The sequence below is a fragment of the Rosa rugosa genome, chromosome 4, assembly GCF_958449725.1.
Source record: "Rosa rugosa chromosome 4, drRosRugo1.1, whole genome shotgun sequence".
In the NCBI taxonomy this organism is placed as follows: Eukaryota; Viridiplantae; Streptophyta; class Magnoliopsida; order Rosales; family Rosaceae; genus Rosa; species Rosa rugosa.
The window spans coordinates 52,480,124-52,501,744 of NC_084823.1; the positions used below are offsets into that span (position 1 = coordinate 52,480,124).

General features: G+C 38.9%; 6 protein-coding genes across 9 annotated transcripts; 5 read left to right on the forward strand and 1 right to left on the reverse strand.

Moving 5' to 3' along the window:
- The first annotated feature begins 951 nt into the window (after positions 1-951).
- LOC133742991 (serine/threonine-protein kinase BLUS1-like) lies at positions 952-7,128 on the forward strand. 4 transcript variants are annotated; one of them, XM_062170726.1, is made up of 21 exons: positions 952-1,296; positions 1,704-1,958; positions 2,054-2,178; positions 2,291-2,335; positions 2,859-2,940; positions 3,036-3,104; positions 3,277-3,447; positions 3,548-3,613; positions 3,705-3,773; positions 3,906-3,986; positions 4,121-4,470; positions 4,550-4,686; positions 4,796-4,890; positions 4,961-4,999; positions 5,075-5,134; positions 5,406-5,507; positions 5,589-5,640; positions 5,734-5,789; positions 6,094-6,158; positions 6,248-6,299; positions 6,506-7,128. In XM_062170726.1, exons 1-21 carry the CDS (start codon positions 1,123-1,125, stop codon positions 6,560-6,562), a joined length of 2,202 nt encoding a protein of 733 aa, XP_062026710.1. In that variant the 5' UTR covers positions 952-1,122; the 3' UTR covers positions 6,563-7,128. The 4 variants fall into 4 exon arrangements, with proteins under 4 accessions (XP_062026710.1, XP_062026712.1, XP_062026711.1 ...); XM_062170728.1 differs by lacking the exon at positions 5,075-5,134; XM_062170727.1 differs by lacking the exon at positions 4,961-4,999.
- Positions 7,129-8,045: 917 nt separating this feature from the next.
- On the forward strand, positions 8,046-9,905 carry LOC133742996 (uncharacterized). The gene is made up of 5 exons (XM_062170733.1): positions 8,046-8,470; positions 8,584-8,663; positions 8,940-9,015; positions 9,352-9,477; positions 9,565-9,905. The coding sequence occupies exons 1-5, from the start codon at positions 8,144-8,146 to the stop codon at positions 9,706-9,708; spliced, it is 753 nt and encodes a 250-aa protein (XP_062026717.1). The 5' UTR covers positions 8,046-8,143; the 3' UTR covers positions 9,709-9,905.
- A 169-nt stretch (positions 9,906-10,074) lies between these two features.
- Positions 10,075-11,595, reverse strand: LOC133742994 (uncharacterized). The gene is made up of 3 exons (XM_062170732.1): positions 11,124-11,595; positions 10,475-10,847; positions 10,075-10,384 (listed from the first exon to the last, which is right to left on the reverse strand). The coding sequence occupies exons 1-3, from the start codon at positions 11,493-11,495 to the stop codon at positions 10,197-10,199; spliced, it is 933 nt and encodes a 310-aa protein (XP_062026716.1). The 5' UTR covers positions 11,496-11,595; the 3' UTR covers positions 10,075-10,196.
- A 121-nt stretch (positions 11,596-11,716) lies between these two features.
- On the forward strand, positions 11,717-14,538 carry LOC133742992 (uncharacterized). Its single transcript, XM_062170730.1, has 7 exons — positions 11,717-11,967; positions 12,101-12,247; positions 12,332-12,430; positions 12,685-12,876; positions 13,045-13,164; positions 13,331-13,402; positions 14,114-14,538. The coding sequence occupies exons 1-7, from the start codon at positions 11,749-11,751 to the stop codon at positions 14,339-14,341; spliced, it is 1,077 nt and encodes a 358-aa protein (XP_062026714.1). The 5' UTR covers positions 11,717-11,748; the 3' UTR covers positions 14,342-14,538.
- Positions 14,539-14,692: 154 nt separating this feature from the next.
- LOC133742993 (uncharacterized) lies at positions 14,693-16,107 on the forward strand. Its single transcript, XM_062170731.1, has one exon. It carries the CDS (start codon positions 14,962-14,964, stop codon positions 16,024-16,026), a length of 1,065 nt encoding a protein of 354 aa, XP_062026715.1. The 5' UTR covers positions 14,693-14,961; the 3' UTR covers positions 16,027-16,107.
- A 1,320-nt stretch (positions 16,108-17,427) lies between these two features.
- LOC133746333 (uncharacterized) lies at positions 17,428-21,133 on the forward strand. Its single transcript, XM_062174517.1, has 8 exons — positions 17,428-17,857; positions 18,454-18,598; positions 18,679-18,847; positions 19,141-19,411; positions 19,656-19,921; positions 20,044-20,259; positions 20,430-20,538; positions 20,684-21,133. The coding sequence occupies exons 1-8, from the start codon at positions 17,707-17,709 to the stop codon at positions 20,740-20,742; spliced, it is 1,386 nt and encodes a 461-aa protein (XP_062030501.1). The 5' UTR covers positions 17,428-17,706; the 3' UTR covers positions 20,743-21,133.
- The last annotated feature ends 488 nt before the right edge of the window (positions 21,134-21,621 follow it).

A 21,621-nucleotide genomic window follows, 5' to 3' on the forward strand; every position in this document is an offset into this window, starting at 1 on the left:
ATTTTTGGCAAAATTTCTTCTAAGGTGGGCCCCGCAGGTCCACTTCGGATTTCAGGGTGAAATCCGGGGCGGGTTCTGTCAGTTACGTCCAGTCGTAGGTTTGAATTATACTTGGAGAGATTTGATTCGTTAAATTTAGGGTAAACAAGCGATTCTTGTTTGTGTGGTGTGTGCGTGTAATAAAAGTATGAATATTAATTTTTGTAAGGACAATTTTTTTATTCTATTAAAGTCTCTGCTTTCAAAATAACTTATTCTTGTCATGTTTTGAGTTTACGATAATTTCGAAAGCAATAAATCACTGACATATTTCGGCGTAACTACAATCCAAAAACAACCAATCAGAACCGCAGGTTTAGTTTAACGACAAACTGAAAACATCTAATAATTGTCATGCTTTCAGTTAAACGTCAACTTAGAAACGAACAATGTTCGTCATATAGAAAACAACACAGAAACGACCAATCCTGGTAACGCCCACAATGAAGTGTGAGTTGAAGCACATTAATATTAATATAATACCTCAATTTGGTCAAAACATTCACAACTACATTAGCTTCACGAATTTTTTCTTTTCTTTTCCAAAATCTATCCATTAATGAAAGAATGAAACAATAAAAAAGATACCTTCCAATTCAAAAAAAAAAAAAAAAAAAGATACCTTCAAACTACCTCTACAGTAAAATTCCACAATATTCTAAGGCAAAAAACGTGGCTATCTCATTGTTTCACATTATCCAAGAATTATAAATATTAAATCTGGAATTAAATTAAAATCATAATAATACCCCGATTACCTACTCGACAACTCAGCTCTCAGCAAGCTCAAAGTTTACCAGAAGGGAAACAACGGACGGTTGTAACACAACCCATCCACGTGGCAACATCCTCATCACCTTTCAACACCTCGACACGTCAGCACCCGCCTCCCTCTGTCTCACATCACCCCATTCAGAGAGTGAAACTCACAAGCCAAAAGCCAGTTCTGTTTCCTTCTCTCTCTTTTTTTCCAAGCGCTTCTGATGGCGGTCAACGAGTCGATATAATTATCATCGAAACGCAGAGCACAACGCTTGAAACGCAGAACACACTCCCGCGCACAGCCGCCGGTCTCCGAGTGGTATGGGGAGGATGGGAGGTAATTCCAGAACTTACTCGGCTAATTCCAGCGATTATAAGCTTCTTGAAGAGGTTGGATATGGTGCGAGCGCTACTGTTTATAGAGCGATCTATCTCCCTTTCAATGAAGTCGTCGCGGTCAAATGCTTGGATCTTGATCGTTGCAATAACAATTTTGTGAGTTTTCTTTGAGATAGATTTCGGGAATCATTTTTTTTTTTTTTTTTTTTAGTTCATTTGAATGGTTGGTGGGGAGATTTGAGATTGGAATTGGATTTGTGAATTTTAAAGATATGTGGACATGTTAGGACTTGGTTTGGATTCGGAGATTAGATTTGTAAATGCCTTGTTAATTGGATTCGGTAGGGTTTATTTTGGATGAGTCTAGGCCTCAGATCCTCAGTTCTCTTGAATCATAATATTTACAGATTCTATTGACTTGAATCATAGTATTTACAAATGCAATTGTTTTGAAGACACTTCTTTAAAATGAAGTTTGCGTAAGGAACCCGTTTTCTAGTGTTTCAGTACTGCAGCTCATTCGAAAACCCATTATTTGATATACTATTATGTATCTTTCGTAGGATGACATACGTAGGGAGACGCAAACAATGCACTTGATAGATCATCCAAATGTTGTAAGGTCGTATTGTTCATTTGTGGTGGAACGGAACCTTTGGGTGGTCATGCCATTTATGGCTGAGGGTTCTTGTCTGCATCTCATGAAGATTGCGTATCCAGATGGGTTTGAGGAGGCTGCAATTGGTTCTGTTTTGAAGGAAGCCCTTAAGGCTTTGGTTTACCTTCACAAACAAGGTCATATTCATCGAGATGTTAAGGTCCGTAAATTTACTCCCAACTAATCTTCTGTACCTTTTTTAATATCGATGCTAATAGGAATTCGCTTGTAATTGTTTTAATTTTTTGGATGCAGGCTGGAAACATATTACTTGATACTAATGGGATGGTGAAGCTTGCTGACTTTGGTGTTTCAGCTTGCATGTTTGATGCAGGTGATAGACAAAGGTCAAGAAATACTTTTGTAGGAACACCATGCTGGTAAGTTTTAAAGTCACCGACGTTTTTACTTGTTTCCTATTTGTTGCCACATATTCTGCTAATTGTTCTCTTATCAATGTATTTGAGATTTCAAGATGTTGTTGCTTTCCAGGATGGCACCAGAGGTACTGCAACCAGGAAATGGATACAATTCCAAGTGAGTTTTATTTCATATGGTAACTAAAACAAGTTCTAAGAAATGGAGTATTTTGCCTTTGTCAGATGTGGTTGTAGGCTTGTATATTAGTAACCCATAGTGTATATATGTGTAGATCAATGCATTAGAGAGTTTTATTACTTTTATTTTGTCATAACAACTACGGTGGTGCTGTACATATGGAGCCGATAATCAGATCTATCATATGGAATATGCTAGATCATTAAATAAGTGTTCTTGCACATGCCAGATAATAGTTAGTTTTAAAACTTATAGCGTCCCACATAAGGGACTGGGCTGGCTCCCTGTTTGATTCTATTGCCACATCTTCAAACCCCTTATCATACTAAACCGAAGAGATCACATTTTTTTTTTGGTAAGAGAGGTCACATTTTTTTGCAAGCGTACATTGTCTCACTTTTTTTACAAGTCATCTTCATTACCATGAGGACCAAATTTATTTTCTTTTTATTTTATAATAAAGAAGGGGGAGTTCTATGCTCATAACTTTTTTTTGGTACAGGGCCGACATTTGGTCATTTGGTATAACGGCATTGGAGTTGGCACATGGTCATGCACCATTTTCAAAATATCCTCCCATGAAGGTACTTCTATTACAAAATGGTCAACTAGAATGTGTATAAATGCAAGGTAGTTCTTCATTGAAAATTTTGACTTGCCTAACTTTTTTTACTCTTAGGTTCTCCTCATGACCATACAGAATGCCCCTCCTGGACTTGATTATGACCGCGATAAAAAGTTCTCCAAGGTATTGTTTTTCTTTCTAGATAGAGAATGACATTGATAGTTGGGTTTAAAGTATGGAAAACATATATTGGTTGATTGTGTATTGGTATGGAATGGTCACTGTAGTTGGTGCCTTGTGTTACATTTCTCTTCCCGAATAATATTCTAATTAGAGGATTTCCAGTTGTGCTCAGTCTTTTAAAGAAATGGTTGCAATGTGCCTCGTAAAAGATCAAACAAAGAGACCAACAGCAGAAAAATTGTTGAAACACTCCTTTTTCAAGACTGCAAAACCTCCGGAGCTTTCCCTTAAGAAATTGTTTACAGACCTGCCACCACTTTGGAATCGTGTCAAAGCCCTCCAGGTAAGCTGTCATACTGTTTCTATATCGTTTTTTTTTTTTTTGTTTTCATATGTGTTGATCGACTTATTTAATAAATTGTTGAAACATTGCAATGTTGCAGCTTAAAGATGCAGCACAATTGGCTTTGAAGAGAATGCCTTCAGCAGAGCAAGAGGCAATGTCACAGGTCTGAGCCTAGTTATATGAACTTGATAGTTATGTTATAATTTCTTCTTCTGCAATAATTTGTGGTATCATCTTGTCTTTTCTTTGATCAGAGTGAGTACCAGCGAGGTGTTAGCGCTTGGAACTTTGACGTTGAGGATTTAAAAGCTCAAGCATCCATGGTATGCTACATTTGTTATATAGGAAATACTAACATGTTTCTGTAAAGATGGTATCTCTTTGTGGTAATCCTTCTTTGGCTGTACGATTACGAATGAGTGAAGCTGAATTTATATCTTTCCTTTCGTTGCTAGGTGCGAGATGATGATGATGATGATGATTTTTCGGAAATGATTGACACAGACGAAAAATCGAAATCCGTTTTTAGTTATAAGGTTACCATTTGTTTTAATTATGTTACATTTGAAATGCTAAAAGCACAGTTCAAGTATATTTTTCATGGCGGCTTTTTCTCCTTTTGCTATTACATTTTTATGCAGAAAATTTATTTCTTGTTGGTTGCTAGCAGGTTGCAACTGATTGGAAATCCAGTTTGGGGAAGTCGAATGAAAATAATGAACCACCTTGGACTGATCGCAAAAGTGAAGTAAATGGTGATGACTCACAACAGGTTGAATGCGTGAACAGAAAGGACAAGCATCATGAAAGTGAAACATTGGAATCTGGTGGTCAACAAGGGACAGACTGGAAGAAAAATGGATCAAGCTCTGAAGCAACAGCGTCTACATCAGAAACAGACATGGTACAGGCCAAGTCTAGAATTGTAGCTGTGAAAAGTCGTCAAACGCGGAGTGGGCCGCTCACGCCTGGTGGTGTGCTTAATCATTCTTTATCGGAGACGGGACGCAGTTTTGAAAGGTTTGTCATCTTTCTCTCTGTGTATGTGTGTGTGTGTATCTCGTGCATGATTGGTGGCTGATATTTTGTCGTTTCTTAGGAATGAGAATGAAAACCAACAAGCTATCGAGAAAGCTAAATGTGAAGTAAGACGAACTCCAAGCTTTAGTGGTCCACTGATGCTCCCAAACCGAGCTTCAGCAAATAGTTTATCAGCTCCTATAAAATCTTCAGGAGGTAATGAAGATGCTCATTATGCTTTAAAGATCATTGCAACTACTTATGTACTTTTATGAGTACTACCCGTTTGGGATTCCTTCGGCACTAAATGGCTTATCTATAATAGGGTATAGAGATTCTTTGGATGACAAGTCAAAGGCTAATCTGGTGCAAATAAAAGGGCGGTTCTCAGTGACATCAGAAAATTTAGATCTTGTAAAGGTGAGGCTTTGTTCTTGTGGTATGTTACTCTATTATTCACAATCACTAACTTACAAAAAAATTGCCATAGGATATTCCATCAAGTACAGCACTACGTCGATCTTCGCAGGTGGGTGGCCAGCATGTGCTTAACTTTTCAAGATAAATTTGTTTAGTTTAATTTATGTTCTCTTTGTTATTTTAGGGATCACCTCTAAGAAAGTCTGCAAGCGTTGGTGATTGGGTATTTGAATCTAGGCAAATGGTTGGTTTTTTAATCTCTCTCTCTCTCTCTCTCTCACACACACACACACACACGCACTCTAAAATTCTTATTGGAACAAAATCCAACAACTAAAGTTTTCAGGAAAAAAAAAAATAGACTTATGAGAGTTGAATACTAAGCTGTTAGATCTTGATTTAATCGATTTGTGGTCATGAAGCTGGGAATCCAAATTGTTTGTTCTACTTGTCACTCTGTTAGCCTCAAATTTCAGTTGTGCTTCCACTTATGTTATTTGTTCGTTATTTTTCAGCCTGTCAGTTCTCCCAAGGAGTTGAACAACGGCAGCAACGTTCCTGCATCACTTCTCCTCCCTCACCTTCAGAATCTTTTTCAGCAGACATCAATTCAACAGGTAGATTTGCAAAGTTTGGCTAGAAGAGTTGATTTCCAAAGCTAAAAGTTGTTCGTTCTTACAATTTTCTATTAATTACAGGATATTATTGCGAACTTGCTGAGTAGCTTGCAACCAGCTGAGGCAGTAGAGGGTGAGTGGAATATATATGGATTGTATGATATTTGATATTAGTTGTACTATTAAATTCACGTACCAAGTCTTAAGGTGATCAATTTTGTTTCAGCTACCCAAAATGGAAAGTTGCCTCCACTGCCCCGCAGTTCCGAGAACAATGGAAATGTAAGCTTGTTTTATTTTGTCATAGTTCTTCTTATTTGAAAGATGATTTTTATCATCTGAAGGATACAAATTGATTTCTTAACATCTTCTATTGGACTTTTCAAATGATAGTTACTGGTCTGGTCATTTGGAAGAATTCAGGCTAGTATATCGATTGATAAAAAAAAGAAAAAAGTATTCTCAGCCTTGACTGAAAAACCTATTTTCTTTCTCCATCCATTACAAGACTCAACTGGATTGATAGCTAATGATCAAGTATTACCTTTGCGAACTTTACATGTTCTCTAATTTGTTCTATCAACAGGTGGAACCTGCAGTTTCTGAGAGGGAGCGGTTACTGCTCCTCAAGGTCACGGAGCTTCAATCAAGGTTAGTCATCTTAAAAGCAAACTGAATACTTGTGAAATCCTTTTTTCCTGTATTCATATGTTCATCGAAATATCTCATTCTCCTTGCAGGATGAACAACTTGAATGATGAACTGACTGCTGAAAAAATGAGACACATTCAAGTGAGTTGCTCAATGGTTTATAACTATAACATTCTTGCCTTAACATTTTGCGTGAGAACAAGAAAATCCTTTCCGTATAATATTGTAGTTGAGTCTGGATTCTAGTACAGATATTCTAGAAAATACAACAATTACAGTTGGCATGCCATTGCTGCTTATTTGATTTCCATTTACGCCGTAATAATAGTTCTGTTATCTATTGACAGTTGCAACAACAGCTAAATGCTGCATCTGAGCATGAAGTAAATGGGGACAGAAGATAATAGGTGCAGGGTGCCTTAGAACCCAAACTTGTGATTAGTGTAAAGTGGATCCGCTATGTACATCCGAGCAAGAGCTGTAAATCGCACAGAATCTGTTCTCCACCATTTTTTAATCCATGGCGAATGGGAATTATGTATGGCTCTGTTGAGAAAAGTAGATGCATGCAGATTGCTTAGGGGTAGCATTGACGTTCGTGGATCTCTTCTCTCCCGCCACTGTATCAAATAAGTCAGTTCCCTTGAGGATTTCAGCCACTCGAGATGAGGAATAAGCGAGTTTCTGGATTCACGAGGATGATGTGTTGTTCGAATTGGGAACATAGGTCCTTCCCTGCGGTGATCCAACTCCCAGCTGGCGGTCAAATTTGTTTTAATAGACATAAGCATATAGCAGACCCAAAGAAAGAAGCTATATACATACAATAGGGGTGTGATTATATAATATATTATAATTTTAATCGTGTCATTATTTTTTCCCAAACAGAATCAGCTTGTATATGATCGCAATAGAACAGAATGCTGTTTGTTATTTCGTTCATTCTAATTGTGCTCCTCCTGTTCCTATATACCTCGCATTTTGCTTTCACATCTGAAACGATGCAATTATTTAAGCAATCACCACTACGTTGGGTATCGGGTAAACATAGAGGATCTATAAGACCAGATTTTTGATATCGATAAAGGAACATAACATTAGATGAGAATAATTTCAGTCTCTCGTGAGTTGAATTTATAACTTTCTAAGAAAAGATTTATGTTATCGGACCAAACAATATTTGGTGTTTATTTAGTATTGAAAAATTATACGGCATATTATTGTATTAATATCCTTAAGTCTCGTTTGGTTCGCGGAAAGGAAATAATTTCTTTAAGAAATCCGATGGGAAAGGAAAATGAACTTCCTACTAACTTTCCTTTCCGTTGTTTGGAAATGTTGGGAAAGTAAGGAGAAAATGTCTGAAAATGCATGTTTGTTTCCATTCTAGTGTTTGGTTTGTATAAGGAAAGGAAACAAAACCATACTAATATTCTATTTTTATCCTCATATATAATTACAAAATGTCATAAACTTTTTAAATAAAATTATCAATAATAATTTTCAACAAGAATATGTATGCAGGGAAAGTGGAAGGGAAAATGAATCATTTGGAGGATGAGAGGATTCACTTTCTCCCATATTTTCCCTTCTTAAAAGAAAGTTGTTCATTTTCTTGTGCACACCAAACATAGGAAAAGAATAACTTTCATTTCCCAAGCCCTCAATTTCGTGAACCAAACGAGGTCTAGAGGTACACTGATTTCATGTATACATAAATTAACTTAACTTGATATTAAATTAGTCTATTTTTGAGATTAACTCGATAATCTCTTTATCAAACTAATCTACTTATCTATAGCAGTCGCTAGAATGAACCATACACAACCCCATTCGTAATTCATATTCACAAAAATATACAAAAAGACAAAATATAAAACATAACATCTTGTTAAGTTTGGCTTGTCTTCCCAAAACGCGCGAGATTCGAGAGGGTGGAGCTTTAAGATTGGCAGCAGTGGACGCATGTAACCAAAGCCATAGCCATGGTGTCAATCCAGTTCTCCAACTCTCTTACTGCTCTTAAACCTCCTCATCTTCCTCCTTACCTCTCCGCCCTTAAACCCTCTTCTTTTCTCCACAACAAGTTTCCAAACCCAACTAAGATCACCAAATACACAACCTTTAGAGCCGAGCTATCCCACGACGCCCCGTTCGCCGCCGCCATCGGCGCGTGCGTGCTCTCGTCGCTGGTGCTTCCGCCGGTCACTGCTCCGGCTGATGATCCTGATGCTGGTTCCGGTATTGATTCCACTGATGCTAGGTTCGCAGTCATGGGGGTTGTTAGCTTCATTCCCTACTTCAATTGGCTGGTAAAAGAAAAAAGAATACACCTTTTTTATTTTCTTCATTTTGTTTGGAAATTGTTGTGTTTATATTTATTGGGTGTTTTGTGATTTTTGTTGGGTTGAAATGGTTATGGTAGAGTTGGGTTTTTGCTTGGCTGGATTCTGGGAAAAGGCGCTATGCTGTGTATGCACTTGTGTATTTGATCCCCTACATCAGGTTTTTCATCCTCAAACTCCCTATATTGAATGCTCTTGAATACTATGATTTGGCGCCATCGTCTATTTTGCACATGTTTAGTTTGTACTTTTGAGCAATGGAACACTGAAGCATATGCTTGCCGATTTTGTGAACATTGTAGAGTAGTTGTGCTACTAATCAGCAAGAGATTGTAGAAATAGTTGACAATCCTGAGTAATGATGTGTGGAATACCTTTTATTGGTTTGAGTATATAGGCACTAATGCAATTGTTCAACTTTCCCATGATTTATCAGATCAAATTTGAATTTGTCTCCTGAGGAGAGCTGGCTGCCTATTGCTAGCATTGTTTTCTGCATTATTCATGTCCAGGTATAGTATAATATGTCCTCTCTCGTTATTCTTTTTACCCGGTTCAACCTGCATACTTTGTTGTTGTGCACTAGAGTGTATATCTTACAAGTCTTGCAGAAACTACCTTCAAATGGATATGCAAATTCCAATAATTGATAATGAAAGTTTATACCTAAAAGGGAAGGATATATATACTTGTGAGCTACATCAAGAAACTATAAGCCCTTGTAAGGCTGGCAAGTGGTTGGGGGAAGTCCTAGAGTAATTTTTTGAGGCTTTTTGGTTGTGTTTCAATTCATTTTTCATTTTGAGGCCTAGACTTAATCTTGAGAATCCATATCCTTCCCCTCGCAGCTAGAAGCAAGTATTAAAAATGGAGATCTTCAGGGATTTCAATTCTTTAATGAAGCTGCAAAGCATATTTCAGCAGTGACTAAAAAAAGAGATTATCTAGATGGGCATCAAGGTGCCTCGAAGAAGGTAACAACTTTGTCTGCTGAGAAGTTTCAATATATGCTAGATAGAATACATGTCCTTGTCTGAGAAAGATTCTAATGTTGTCTGTAGGGGAGGGAAAGAGAAAATAAGAACCTGCCATTCGGCCAAGAGCAGTCAAGAAACGAGATTGATAATTGGGGAGCTCCCAAAAGGCCCTTACAAGACCGTGACTTGAAGGAAGATAGGGATGACAATGAAAGAAGGAAACACTAGAAAATCAGAATTGCTTGCAGTAATTCAAATAGCAGGAGGGATATGAGGATATCCCATATAGCAGATGTAGTCTGATATCTTTAGGTGCATAATGTTTTGAATTTAGCACGTTATGATGATTCATTTACATGTAGAATGTAGAATCGGGTTGCACTCCTTTGCAGTGAAGTCGATATCCAAAGTTCCTTTTATCATGACTTACATTGTGAATGGCTAATTTTTGGGTAGCAAAGTAAATTGTGACCAAATGAATGTTAAACTGATTGGTCCATGGCAGTAGATGAAACTTACACGCAAATATTTTCTCACTGAGTGGATAAATAGTGGATCATGTTGCTGCTGTTGCAGTAGTCTAACCATAAAAGATTTGCTTGAAAATCGAAACACTCTTCACTGTAAACACATTGCAACTGTATATACAAAGTCATTGTATATCTCTGAAGTTATAAACACCTTAGCTTAAAAGGTGAGCATCATATAGAGTTGGATCATGAAATAGATTTCTTGATAGGGAAAGGACTCAGGAGCCTCGCCTTAAACAAATAATCCAGAGCAACAGCAGCAGAAAGAAAAACAAAAAGATTTTCAGATACATACACTGCACCATCAAAAGCATGTGATATTAAGCTATCAGTGTTTAGTTCCAGAGGTCTTCCACCATCCAGCATAGCAAGACCTGCAAGCCAATTCAATTTGATTTGAATCCTAAACCATACAATGCAGGACAGTCATAAGTTTTGATAAGCTTGAAGGATGCTATTAGTACCTTTGATAACCCCAAAAGCTGCAGGTGCTCCTGTCTTAAGGTGACCATTATCCAAGTCTCTCCTTATGGCGTATCGGAATGTAACTCCGAATAGTGCACAGCTAATAAAGGTGATTGCCAGAGGGAGTATCAGCTCAGAACTGCTGTTCACTTGAGTGAAGGAGAAGGGCAATCCAGCAACTGTGCCAACAAGGGCTGCAACTGAAGCTGCTTTTATGGATTCCAACTTCTCTTGATCCTTGTCGATTTCCCCATTCTCAGACTCTGCAGAAGCATATCCATTTCCGAATTGATCCCCAGTTTGTGTGAGGGCACGTTCGGCTTCTTCCACCATGGCTTTTGCCTCTGATATCTCCTTCTGACATTCATCAATCTTTAACATACAAGAAGCAATGACAAGCTACGTTAATTTTTCAAGAAATGTCTCAAAAACACAACAAGAATGAAACAAACAGATTCCTATAACTATCTAGCAACACAAATACACACAATGGGGCCTAATGAATTTGTAGAGAAAATCAAAGTTTACAGCTTTTTCACTTCAAGGAATCAGAAAAGGGGGGGGGGGGGGGGGGTCTAAAACCAAATACCCAATTCAGAAACAAACCCGGAAAAGCAAATTAATATGAGAAATGAAAAGAGCGTTAACCTCAGAAGCCCTGGCTTCAAGTTTGTTAGTATACTCCCTCGCAAGCTTAGCCTCAAGTTCTTGTCTTTCAATCTCAGCGAGTTCTCTTTTGGCATTCTCTACTCTCTCGGACGCTTTGACCAACCCATCAAGCAAAACCCTGTTCTCTTCTTTGTTGAGTAGCTCCTCCACTTGCTCGCCCACAATGCCACCCAGCGAGTCCTTGAAGCTACCGCTGTTTTCAGAGGCGCTGGCCCTGCATTTCACAAGAAGGAAACGAAGTGTTGAAGAAGGAGGAGGAGGTCTGTGAAAGATTCTGGAGGCGATGAGGAGGTTTCGTGGGAAGAGGGATATGGAGTTTGTGGAGGGAACAAGATTGATGGTTAAGGGCATGTTTGGAGGATTTGATTTTGTTATCCTATGAACAATTGTTTTTTGTTCATGCAAGTGACTAAATGAACGAGTGATGCTTATTGCTTTTGATAGTAGTATGCTCTCATTCACTTTTTCGTTACATTAGCTCATTGAGCACAAAAACTACTGGATTGTACCAAAATATCTAAAACTTTATCTTTTTACGTGTTGAATAATAAAGTGGGGTTCTAATGGTAAAATTGCGTTAAAACCTCTCTCGATCCCGCGAGGAATGCTTCCCTTGGTAAGCAGAAGGTTTAAGCTGTCGGCTAGTCTACCCTTAGTCTTCCACCACCACCGCCCACGCTTCATGGCCTCTGTAGCTCCACCGCCCAAGCGCGTCGGAACCCACAATGGAAGCTTCCACTGCGACGAAGCCCTCGGCTGCTTCATGATTCGCCTCACCGATAAGTTCTCCAACGCCGAAATCGTCCGCACCCGCGACCCCAAGGTTCGTAGCCCCCTCTCATTTTCTGTTCTGGCTCACCCAGAAATTGACCTAATTTAATCGATTCGAGATTGGGAATTCGAAGTTGCGGTATGTGTAATTGGAGTTAGTTTGTGTTTGTTTTGGGGGGTTTTAGGTCTTGGAGGGTTTGGACGCTGTGCTTGATGTTGGGGGTGTGTATCACCCGAGCACGGATCGGTACGATCATCACCAGAAGGGGTTTGAGGAGGTTTTTGGCCATGGGTTTAAGACCAAGCTGAGTAGTGCTGGACTGGTTTACAAGGTAATTTTAAAGGTGCTCTCTTTTTGGGGTTTATGTATGGGTTTTGTGATTGTTTGAGCTTATTTATGTTGAATTTGATCGCAGCATTTTGGGAAGGAAATAATAGCCAAGGAGCTTCAAGTTGATGAAGGACACCTTGATGTGCAGAGGCTGTTCTTGGCTGTTTACAAAAGCTTTATGGAGGTACTATACAGTCTCCATCTTTCTATGCTATCTGAAGTTAATATAGCGTTGTTTTAGCTGTAATCTTTTCTGTTTATTTGAAATTTCATGGACTCGCAGATATTGCTATTGTTTCTTCTTCAAATTTGTACTCAAGTGCCAAATTTTATTGCTGTATTTTGTTTGCTTTAATGTTGTGAAGATTCATTTTTGACATTTACATATGTTATTGCAATGGCGTTTTTGACATTATAGATTGCTTGTACTTGTCACAGGCGATTGATGCAGTTGACAATGGGATCAATCAGTATGATACAGACCAGCCTCCAAGATATGTGAATAATACACACTTATCTTCAAGGGTCGGGAGGTTGAATATGGACTGGATAGATCCTGATCAATCATCTGAGAAGGAGAATGAAGCCTTTCAACAAGCAATGGCTCTAGCTGGCAGTGAATTTTTAAGTGTGCGTCTTTCTTTGATTAAGAGTTATTAGATATGAAAAGGCGTTTCTTTGATTAACGTACAAATTTGAACATATATCCCAAATAGAAGGGGTTAAAGCTTTAATGAGGTTGTGTTCTATTGCAGTTTGTTTCTATCCCCTTTTTAATGATCTGTTTCCAAATTTCAGAGTCTGCGTTTTCATGCCAAATCATGGTTACCAGCACGGTCTATTGTGATGGAGTGTCTCCTAGCAAGATGGAGTATTGATCCTAGTGGAGAAATTATGGTTTTGAATCGGTTTTGTCCTGTAAGTGTCATTGCTGTAGTCCCTTTACTTATTTGATGTGTTATTACTGAAGCAGATGATATTAGGTGTTCAATTTCTTCCATACATCTTGAACTTTTTTAGATTGAATTGTTTATATCCCTCACTGGGCTTAATTGAGACATTTGTATGTGTCTGTCCCCTACAGTGGAAGCTTCATTTATTTGAACTTGAAGAGGAGATGAAGATTGACCCTCCCATCAAATATGTTCTCTATCAGGTACTTCCATCTATCTCATTTCCTTGCTTCTTCTTTTTTGTTTTTTATTTTTCACTTCAATGATCCATACAAAGTGTTTTTAGTTTTTGTATCTTTAATTTTCCAAAGCAATTAGTTTCTGCTCATGGTTCAAGTATTTGTCAAGAAACAAATTCACAATCTTGGATAATATACATGTCAAGGAGTACAGGCGTTACAGAACTTGTCTGCTTATGAATATTGGAGTGTTTGTCATGCAATTGGAAATATTGATAGCTACTGTGCAGTATTGTTTTAGTCTTCTAGAAAATGCAAGCAGCTTTATAGGACTTCTGAGGATACTCTGGAATTGGGTTTTTGGTTACTAATGATTTTTCTTTTTTGGTTGGTGAGATTGTGGGTGTTGTTTTAGTCTTTTAGAATTGCAAGTAGGTTTAGAGGACTTCTGAGGATACCCTGGAATTGATATTTTGGTTACTAATGATTTTTCCTGCTTGTGAAGTCAGCTTTTCTGTTTTTGGTCTTTAATTATAGTTCCCTTTCTCTTCCTTTGTCCTGTCCCTTTCGCTATTTGTATACTTGCCGACTGTCTGGTCTCATTCCTCTTAATGATATAGTCTCCTATTTTAGCAAAAGCGAAAAAGAAGGATCCACTTTTCTTAAATATGTTGACAATATGTCTGCATAAATGATTCAACAGTTGCTGATATTATTCATCACAATAATGTGCAGGATGATAGGAGTAAAAGCTGGCGAGTTCAAGCGGTGGCAGTTGCTCCTGATAGATTCGAGAGCCGAAAGCCTCTTGCATCTCAATGGCGAGGGCTTAGAGACGATGAGCTCTCAACAGCGACTGGGATACCCGGATGTGTCTTTGTCCACATGAGCGGGTTTATCGGAGGAAATCAAACATACGAGGGTGCTCTGGCCATGGCAAAGGCTAGTCTGAAGCTTTCATAAACAAGATTTTGACCTGCATTGGCATTTACTAATTCAGATGGATTACTAAACTCTCAGAACTTCACATTAGTCTATGCTGATTTATCTCATCTCCCTAAGGAACAACTTTCCTTTGAGTTTCTACAAATTGCAATGCCCATGACTGGAGGCTATTGTTCTCTCAATGACTTGGAATATGCAAATTTTTTTTAGCTACATGTCTATCTGGTTGGTTAAGCATGTTCATTTGGCCTTGTAGTTGATTAAGCTATCCTTTCATTTTCGATTCTGAAAATGTAAATAGGTAAAATGAGCAATATCTATTTCCAAAGATGGAATTTACAGTAGGTGATATTCTCTCCCTCACACAGTCACTGAGTCACACACAGTCCCTTACAGTAAATGGTAAAGAATGAAATAGTTAATGTATTCCCAGTTCGAAGGAAGGAAAATTACTGCGGTGTACTTCAACTATGTTACTGTCACTACTCACTACTTTTCCCAGTTCAAAAGAAGAAGAAAAATTACTGTGGTGTACTTCAATTATGACACTTTCACTACTCAACAGTTCATTTAGGTCAGTGAAGTGTACACTATACTAGTCCAAATATTCTTCGACAATCCCAAAGAGCAAAGCAGCCATGGCCACACTGACTCACGCCGCCGCCGCCGCCATCACCGCCTCATCACCTCTCGCAAAACCCATCTCTTCCAGTCCCACCACCACCACCAAACCCCTATCCCATCTCTCTTTCCCTTTCTCCCCATCCAAAACCCTAAACCTCACCGCCAAAACCACCTCAATCAAATCCTCCTCCGATCTCTCCTCCACCACCGTCACCACCACCACCACCTCCTCCTCCCCTCAAACCCTCAAGTCCCGCCTCCACAATGGCGACACGCTCTACGGCCTCTTCCTCCTCAGCTTCTCCCCCACCCTCGCCGAGATCGCCGGCCTCTCCGGCTACGACTTCGTCGTCGTCGACATGGAGCACGGTCCCGGCGGCGTCTCCGAGGCCCTCTCCTGCCTCCGCGCCCTCGCCGCCACCCAGACCCCGGCGATCCTCCGGCTGCCGGAATCCTCCCCGACCTGGGCCAAGAAAGCCCTAGATCTCGGCCCGCAGGGGATCATGTTCCCGATGATCGACAGCTCCAAGGAGGCCGAGAAAGCCGTCTCCTACTGCCGCTTCCCTCCCGCCGGAATCCGCGGCTCCGCCCACACCGTCGTCCGCGCCTCCAGCTACGGCATCGACGAGGGGTATTTGAGTAATTACGAGGACCAATTGCTGATCATGTGCCAGGTGGAGAGCGAGGAGGGCGTGAAGAGAGCGGAGGAGATCGCGGCCGTCGAAGGCGTTGACTGCGTGCAGATGGGGCCGTTGGATCTGAGCGCCAGCTTGGGGTACCTGTGGGACCCGGGGAACAAGAAGGTCCGGAACGCGTTGAAGGTTGCCGAGAAGGCCGTGCTGGGCACCGACCCTCTTGTGGGTGGGGCCTACTTGGCTGGGTTCGCTATGCCCCACGATGGGCCCCAGGACCTGAGGACACGTGGCTACCACATGGTGTCCGGTTCCGTCGACGTCGGGCTGTTTAGGAGCGCAGCGGTGGAGGACGTGAGGAGGTTTCAGGCGAGCTTGATCAACGGCTCTGATGAGGAGGAGGAGGAGCATGGTGATGATGCAGATGAGAAGTACTGGAGCGAATGATACCGGTCAAAGTGCTTTGTAAAATTCTAGTGGGTTTTGTGGTGTTTTTCTATAATAAAAAAAGTTTATTTGCCGGCTTAACGATTTAATTACTATGTTAATCAGTAATTTAGGAAGATTAAGAATTTTGGGTCAATATCAACTAGGAAGATGGTGATGTTTGACCATAATTTTTATCATTGATTAAGATTTAAGAAAGATATTATAGTATTTTGTCTTTTTACGAGTTTGGCTTATGTGCACTTAGCTTGGTTGGGGAGCATTATTCAGTTGAAATGGACTATGAACCAATTCATTATTATTACTAGGAAATTTGCCAAAATCAAGTGGGTGATTCAACTAAGATGTAGTTAGTCTATGAAAAATGCCAGAGGAATTGTAAGTGTTGAGTTGAATTTTGCTTATACTTTTTAGGTAATAACCAACAAATTTCATCAAAGAATAATCAAGTGGGTGATTCAACTAAGATGTAGTTAGTCTGTGAACTTATACTTTTTAGGTAATAACCAACAAATTTCATCAAAGAATATCAGATACCAAATAAAGCAAACTAGCATCCGGATTAAGCACTAAAGATTAGTAATTAAAAAAAAAAAAAAAACATCTACATGTAAACCATAAAATGAACTATATGTTAAATTTGTTACAACTTAACCGTGTGTTTGTATGAGAAAATTATGAAATCCGTAGGAATTTATAAATGATGGAATCTTTAACTCCATCAATCTAAAATTCTATTAATTACAATTTCTATTGTTTGATTGTATCTATTTAGGATTTGAAATGTGTAATAAATTAAGAAAGTTTAAAACAAATCAAAAAAATAAAGTAGAAAAAGCCTTGTTTTGGAAATGAAAATTGAATACTGCAAATGAATTCGTAAATGACACCTATTTTGGTAGAAATTGAAGTGGAGAATTTAAATAATGAATTCTTTCGTTTTTTTCCAAGGAGAAATTTAAAATTTCCAATCTGATAATGCCAAACGAGGGAATTTTAGCTTGTAAGAATTATGAAATCCTCACTTTCAATTAAATTCCATCATTTTTTCCCTCATCCAAACACACTCTTAAAAGATAGAGTTTTTACTTCATTTTATTGTTTAGTTTTTATGTTTCGTCACTTTGAATAAGTGAGCGGCTAGTTTTACAACGATCTTTACTTGTTAGAGATTCTCTTATCGATTAGATAAAAGAAGTATAGCGGTTTTGTTACTTCAAGAACTTAAACTCTGTTGTATGTACCTTTATGAGCAAATATATGTACATATTCATTCATTCATTCCCCTGAAAAAGAAATCAAAATTGCGTTGAGAATTTATGGGAACAGATTTTATTTTATTTTTTTTCAGATAAAAAATCCTTCAGAATTTACATATACCGGAATAGAATTAGAGAAAGGGGAAGGAGAGAGTCAACAAACTCTTATCGGTCCCAAATTACTCTCGTTTTGGTGTGCACTGTGCAGTGCAGTGTGGGCAAGCGAAATCGGAAGCCCCGGGAAATCATAGAAACGGGGTCCTCTTCCTTTTTCAATTGCCGCCACCTAAACTTGGCATTAATATCATCATTGTGGGTCGCCACCAAGTCCCCTATTTAGCTTCCTTTAGTTTACACAAACTCTCATTCTCATTAGTCTCGCTTCTTCTTCTCCTCCTCCTCCCTCCTCTCTGTCTGCGATATGGAGTTGTTCTACTTTCTTCTGTTTGGTGCTCTCTCGGCTGTGGTGGCAGCTTTGGAGCTGAGCAAGAGGAACAAGGATCGCATTAGTACCTCCTCTGTTTTCACAGCCTTCAAGAACAACTATCTCCTCATCTATTCTCTTATGATGGGTACGCGAGCTTAGATCTGCCTTCTCTTTCTCTTTTCCCATCTGGGTTTTTTCTTTCTCTATTATGGGTTTTATTTACAGTAATGTGGTTCTTCTCTTTTCTTCTGTATTTTCTGGATGTGGGGTTTGTTCGGATTTGAGAATATCTTCTATGCTACACAGTAGATACGGCTTTGTTCAACTGTTATGGTTTGGTTGGAAACAAATTGATGAATCAGAGAGAATATGAGATACATCAAATTGCTGTTTTCGTTTCCCAGAAGTGATCTGAACTAAACGTAGAGAGTCAGATTCGGGTTATATGATCAACAACTTGTTGTTTGATCCAAATGTGTCTTGATCTGGTTGTGTTACGATACCAACAACTTAATCGAATTACTTATTAGCTACTGCTGGCTTGTTATTAAGGTTGATTTACATAGTTAATGCTGTAACTCATGTTCTTGGTACCATGTTTTCTGGATCTTTTGTTTTGCTTGTAGTAGTACAGACATTTATGTTCAAAAAGGCAGATGTATTTTTTTTTTATAATCGTTGCTTTTTCATTGTGAAATATTTTATGATTTCTGGATCTGATCAAAATTGTTGTTGCCACAGCTGGGGATTGGTTGCAGGGTCCATATGTTTACTACCTCTACAGCACTTACGGATTTTCAAAGGGGGATATTGGACAACTCTTTATTGCTGGGTTTGGGTCGTCTATGTTGTTCGGAACAGTTGTAGGGTCACTAGCTGACAAACAGTATGTTTCATGTTCATTGCTTGATTTCCTTAAAACTTAATTATAATTGTACTTCTCTCATCATTGATGTCCCAATTCAGGGGTCGGAAGAGGGCATGTGTTACATACTGCATAACTTACATCCTAAGTTGCTTCACCAAGCATTTTCCTGACTACAAAGTTTTAATGTTGGGACGCGTACTGGGAGGCATTGCAACTTCTCTACTTTTTTCAGCTTTCGAGTCTTGGCTCGTCGCAGAACACAATAAGGTGAGTCGTTGCTTTGATAATTACGTGTAATTTTGGAAGTCATATTTGTGGTAGCTTCTAAGTTGTCGTTAGTGTTACAAAATCGTGGCTCAATAATTCCTTCTGTGACATTAAGGATCCTACTCATTTACTTTGTTTATATTCTGCACCTTCGAGGAGGGGAAACCAGCCATTTACTGGTTTCAAGGGCTGGAGTTTTTTCCTTCCCCTAAGTATTCCAGCTAGACTTTTAGAATCAATAATACTTCACAGTGCAGTTGTTTGTAACTTATTGTGTTCCCGAATATTTGCAGAGGGGCTTTGAGCAACAATGGCTTTCACTCACATTCTCTAAGGCCATTTTTCTTGGAAACGGTCTGATTGCTATTGTATCTGGGTTGTTGGGGAATCTTCTGGTAGATACTCTGGCATTTGGTCCAGTTGCTCCATTTGATGCTGCTGCCTGCATTTTGGCAATTGGCATGGCAATCATATTGGCAACATGGAGTGAAAACTATGGAGACTCATCAGATAGCAAGAACTTGCTGACCCAATTCCAGGGCGCTGCTATAGCCATTGCTTCTGGTAGGCCTAACCTTATTATTGATAGTTTCTCAGTTTTTATAGAGGATAAAGTTCATTAAGAAATTCTTTCTTTCTTTTTTGGTTCAAAATAGATAATATATGTTATATAGAAAGGTCTTATTGTTTTGGTCTGACCTCCCCCCTCCCTCAGGACACACACACACCTGCTGCACCTACTCTTTTTTTTTTTTTGCATTTGTGATTTGTCACAACTTGTTTTGCTACTATATTTCATTTGAAACAGATGAGAAAATCGCTTTGCTGGGTGCCATACAGTCCTTATTTGAAGGCTCAATGTATACCTTTGTGTTTCTCTGGACTCCCGCTTTGAGCCCAAATGATGAGGAGATTCCACATGGTTTCATTTTTGCGACATTCATGCTAGCGTCAATGTTGGGAAGCTCTGTTGCATCTCGATTGATGGCCAGCTCAGCCCCCAGAGTCGAGAGCTACATGCAGATTGTATTTGCAGTTTCTGCAGCATCCCTTCTGTGTCCCATTGTGACAAGTGTATGTCATGAATTCTACTTAACTAATCTATCTTCTTCAAATATATAATTCTGAATCTCTTTTAACTCATGGTTGCATTGGATATACTGCTCACTAGTCACTAATAATTTGTCTGTTGACAGTTCTTGATTGCACCTTCTAACGTGAAAGGTGGAGGCATCTCGTTCTCAGGGTATTTTCTGATTTTTGGCTTCTGCACGTTTGAGGCCTGTGTGGGGATTTTCTGGCCATCTATCATGAAAATGAGGTCACAATACATCCCAGAGGAGGCACGAAGCACCATCATGAACTTCTTTCGCATTCCTCTCAACATCTTTGTGTGCATAGTGCTGTACAATGTGAGTGGTTTTGATTGCATTTCTCATAAGTCATTGGATGCCTACCCATACTTGCCTTTCTATAAAAATCAAATAAATAAAAAAGTGGGGGGTTTCTTCTTCTCATAGACTCACAAATGTTTGCTTTTTGTCCTGTATATAGCATTTGACCTGTGTTGTTTTCTTTCCAGGTTAATGCATTTCCCATCACCATCATGTTCGGTATGTGCTCGATTTTCCTCGGTACGGCTGCTGTGTTGCAGAGGCGGCTCTTTGTGATAACTGACGGCCATAAGTCAAGTAAGTTCTGCAATTGCGATTAGTTCTTGCTGTTTAATTGATATATTCCAACTCTATATTACACAGTTGCATCCCCTCTTATCACAGTTACATTCACCCTTATCATGTGGTGATGGCTAATAACATGTACTTTGATTCTTTGCAGAATCACAAGAATGGGAACCGATGGAGAGGGACACAGAAGCAGAGCCATTAAATGACTAATTGATGATAGTAGGGTAAAAAAAAAAAAAACAATAAAAACCTTTGGTATTTTTTGATGCTTGAAACAAGCCGACTATTCCAAGTTGAATTTACGAGCTGCATCTTGGTTTTCTCCTTGCTGTTGGATTGATGAGGAAAATACGGTTTGATGCCACGACTTCAAAACAGGGTATAGAGGATATTCATGGGGCAATCAGCTGATTGCTATAACGTAAAGAAATGATTAACTAAAGAGTGTAGTTGCTGTGTAGTAACTTATAGTTCATGTACTTCTCCAATCACTTTAGACTGGTGTTTGGCATCAGCTATATTTTCGTGTGATAAGTCTATGTCAGAAGATGTAAGGATGCTCCAGTGACTAAATGATCTATTTTAGTATTTTGATCTGTCATTTGCTGTTTTTTTTTTTTTTTTTGGTAGGAGGCAGCATCTAAAGATTGTAACGCTATTCTGCCAGTATAAATCTAGAGGAGTGAAATCCACACTTACCTTTTTTTTATTATTATTGAAATTCTTATAAGAAGATAAAATTAAGTTATTAAAAATAAAACATGGAGTGTGGATTGTAAAATAATCTATAGCTTTGAAGCATACTGTTCACCGATTGTAATTCGTGAATCAAATTCAATTTGATCCTTTTATTTCTAGTAGGTTACGCTTGTTGCTGTAATGTTCTCCCTCATTTCATTTTATGAGGCATCATGCAATTGCAAATAGAAAGAAGTGAGCAGTTCTTGAAAGATCAATGCAATTCACTAAATCAACTAATCAAGTAAATGTTTTAGATTACAAGCTTACAGTACCATGAATTTTACTTTGCAAAACTCATAGATACCACAATTACAAGCTTACAGTACCTATTAGCCTCTGACTTAGAAG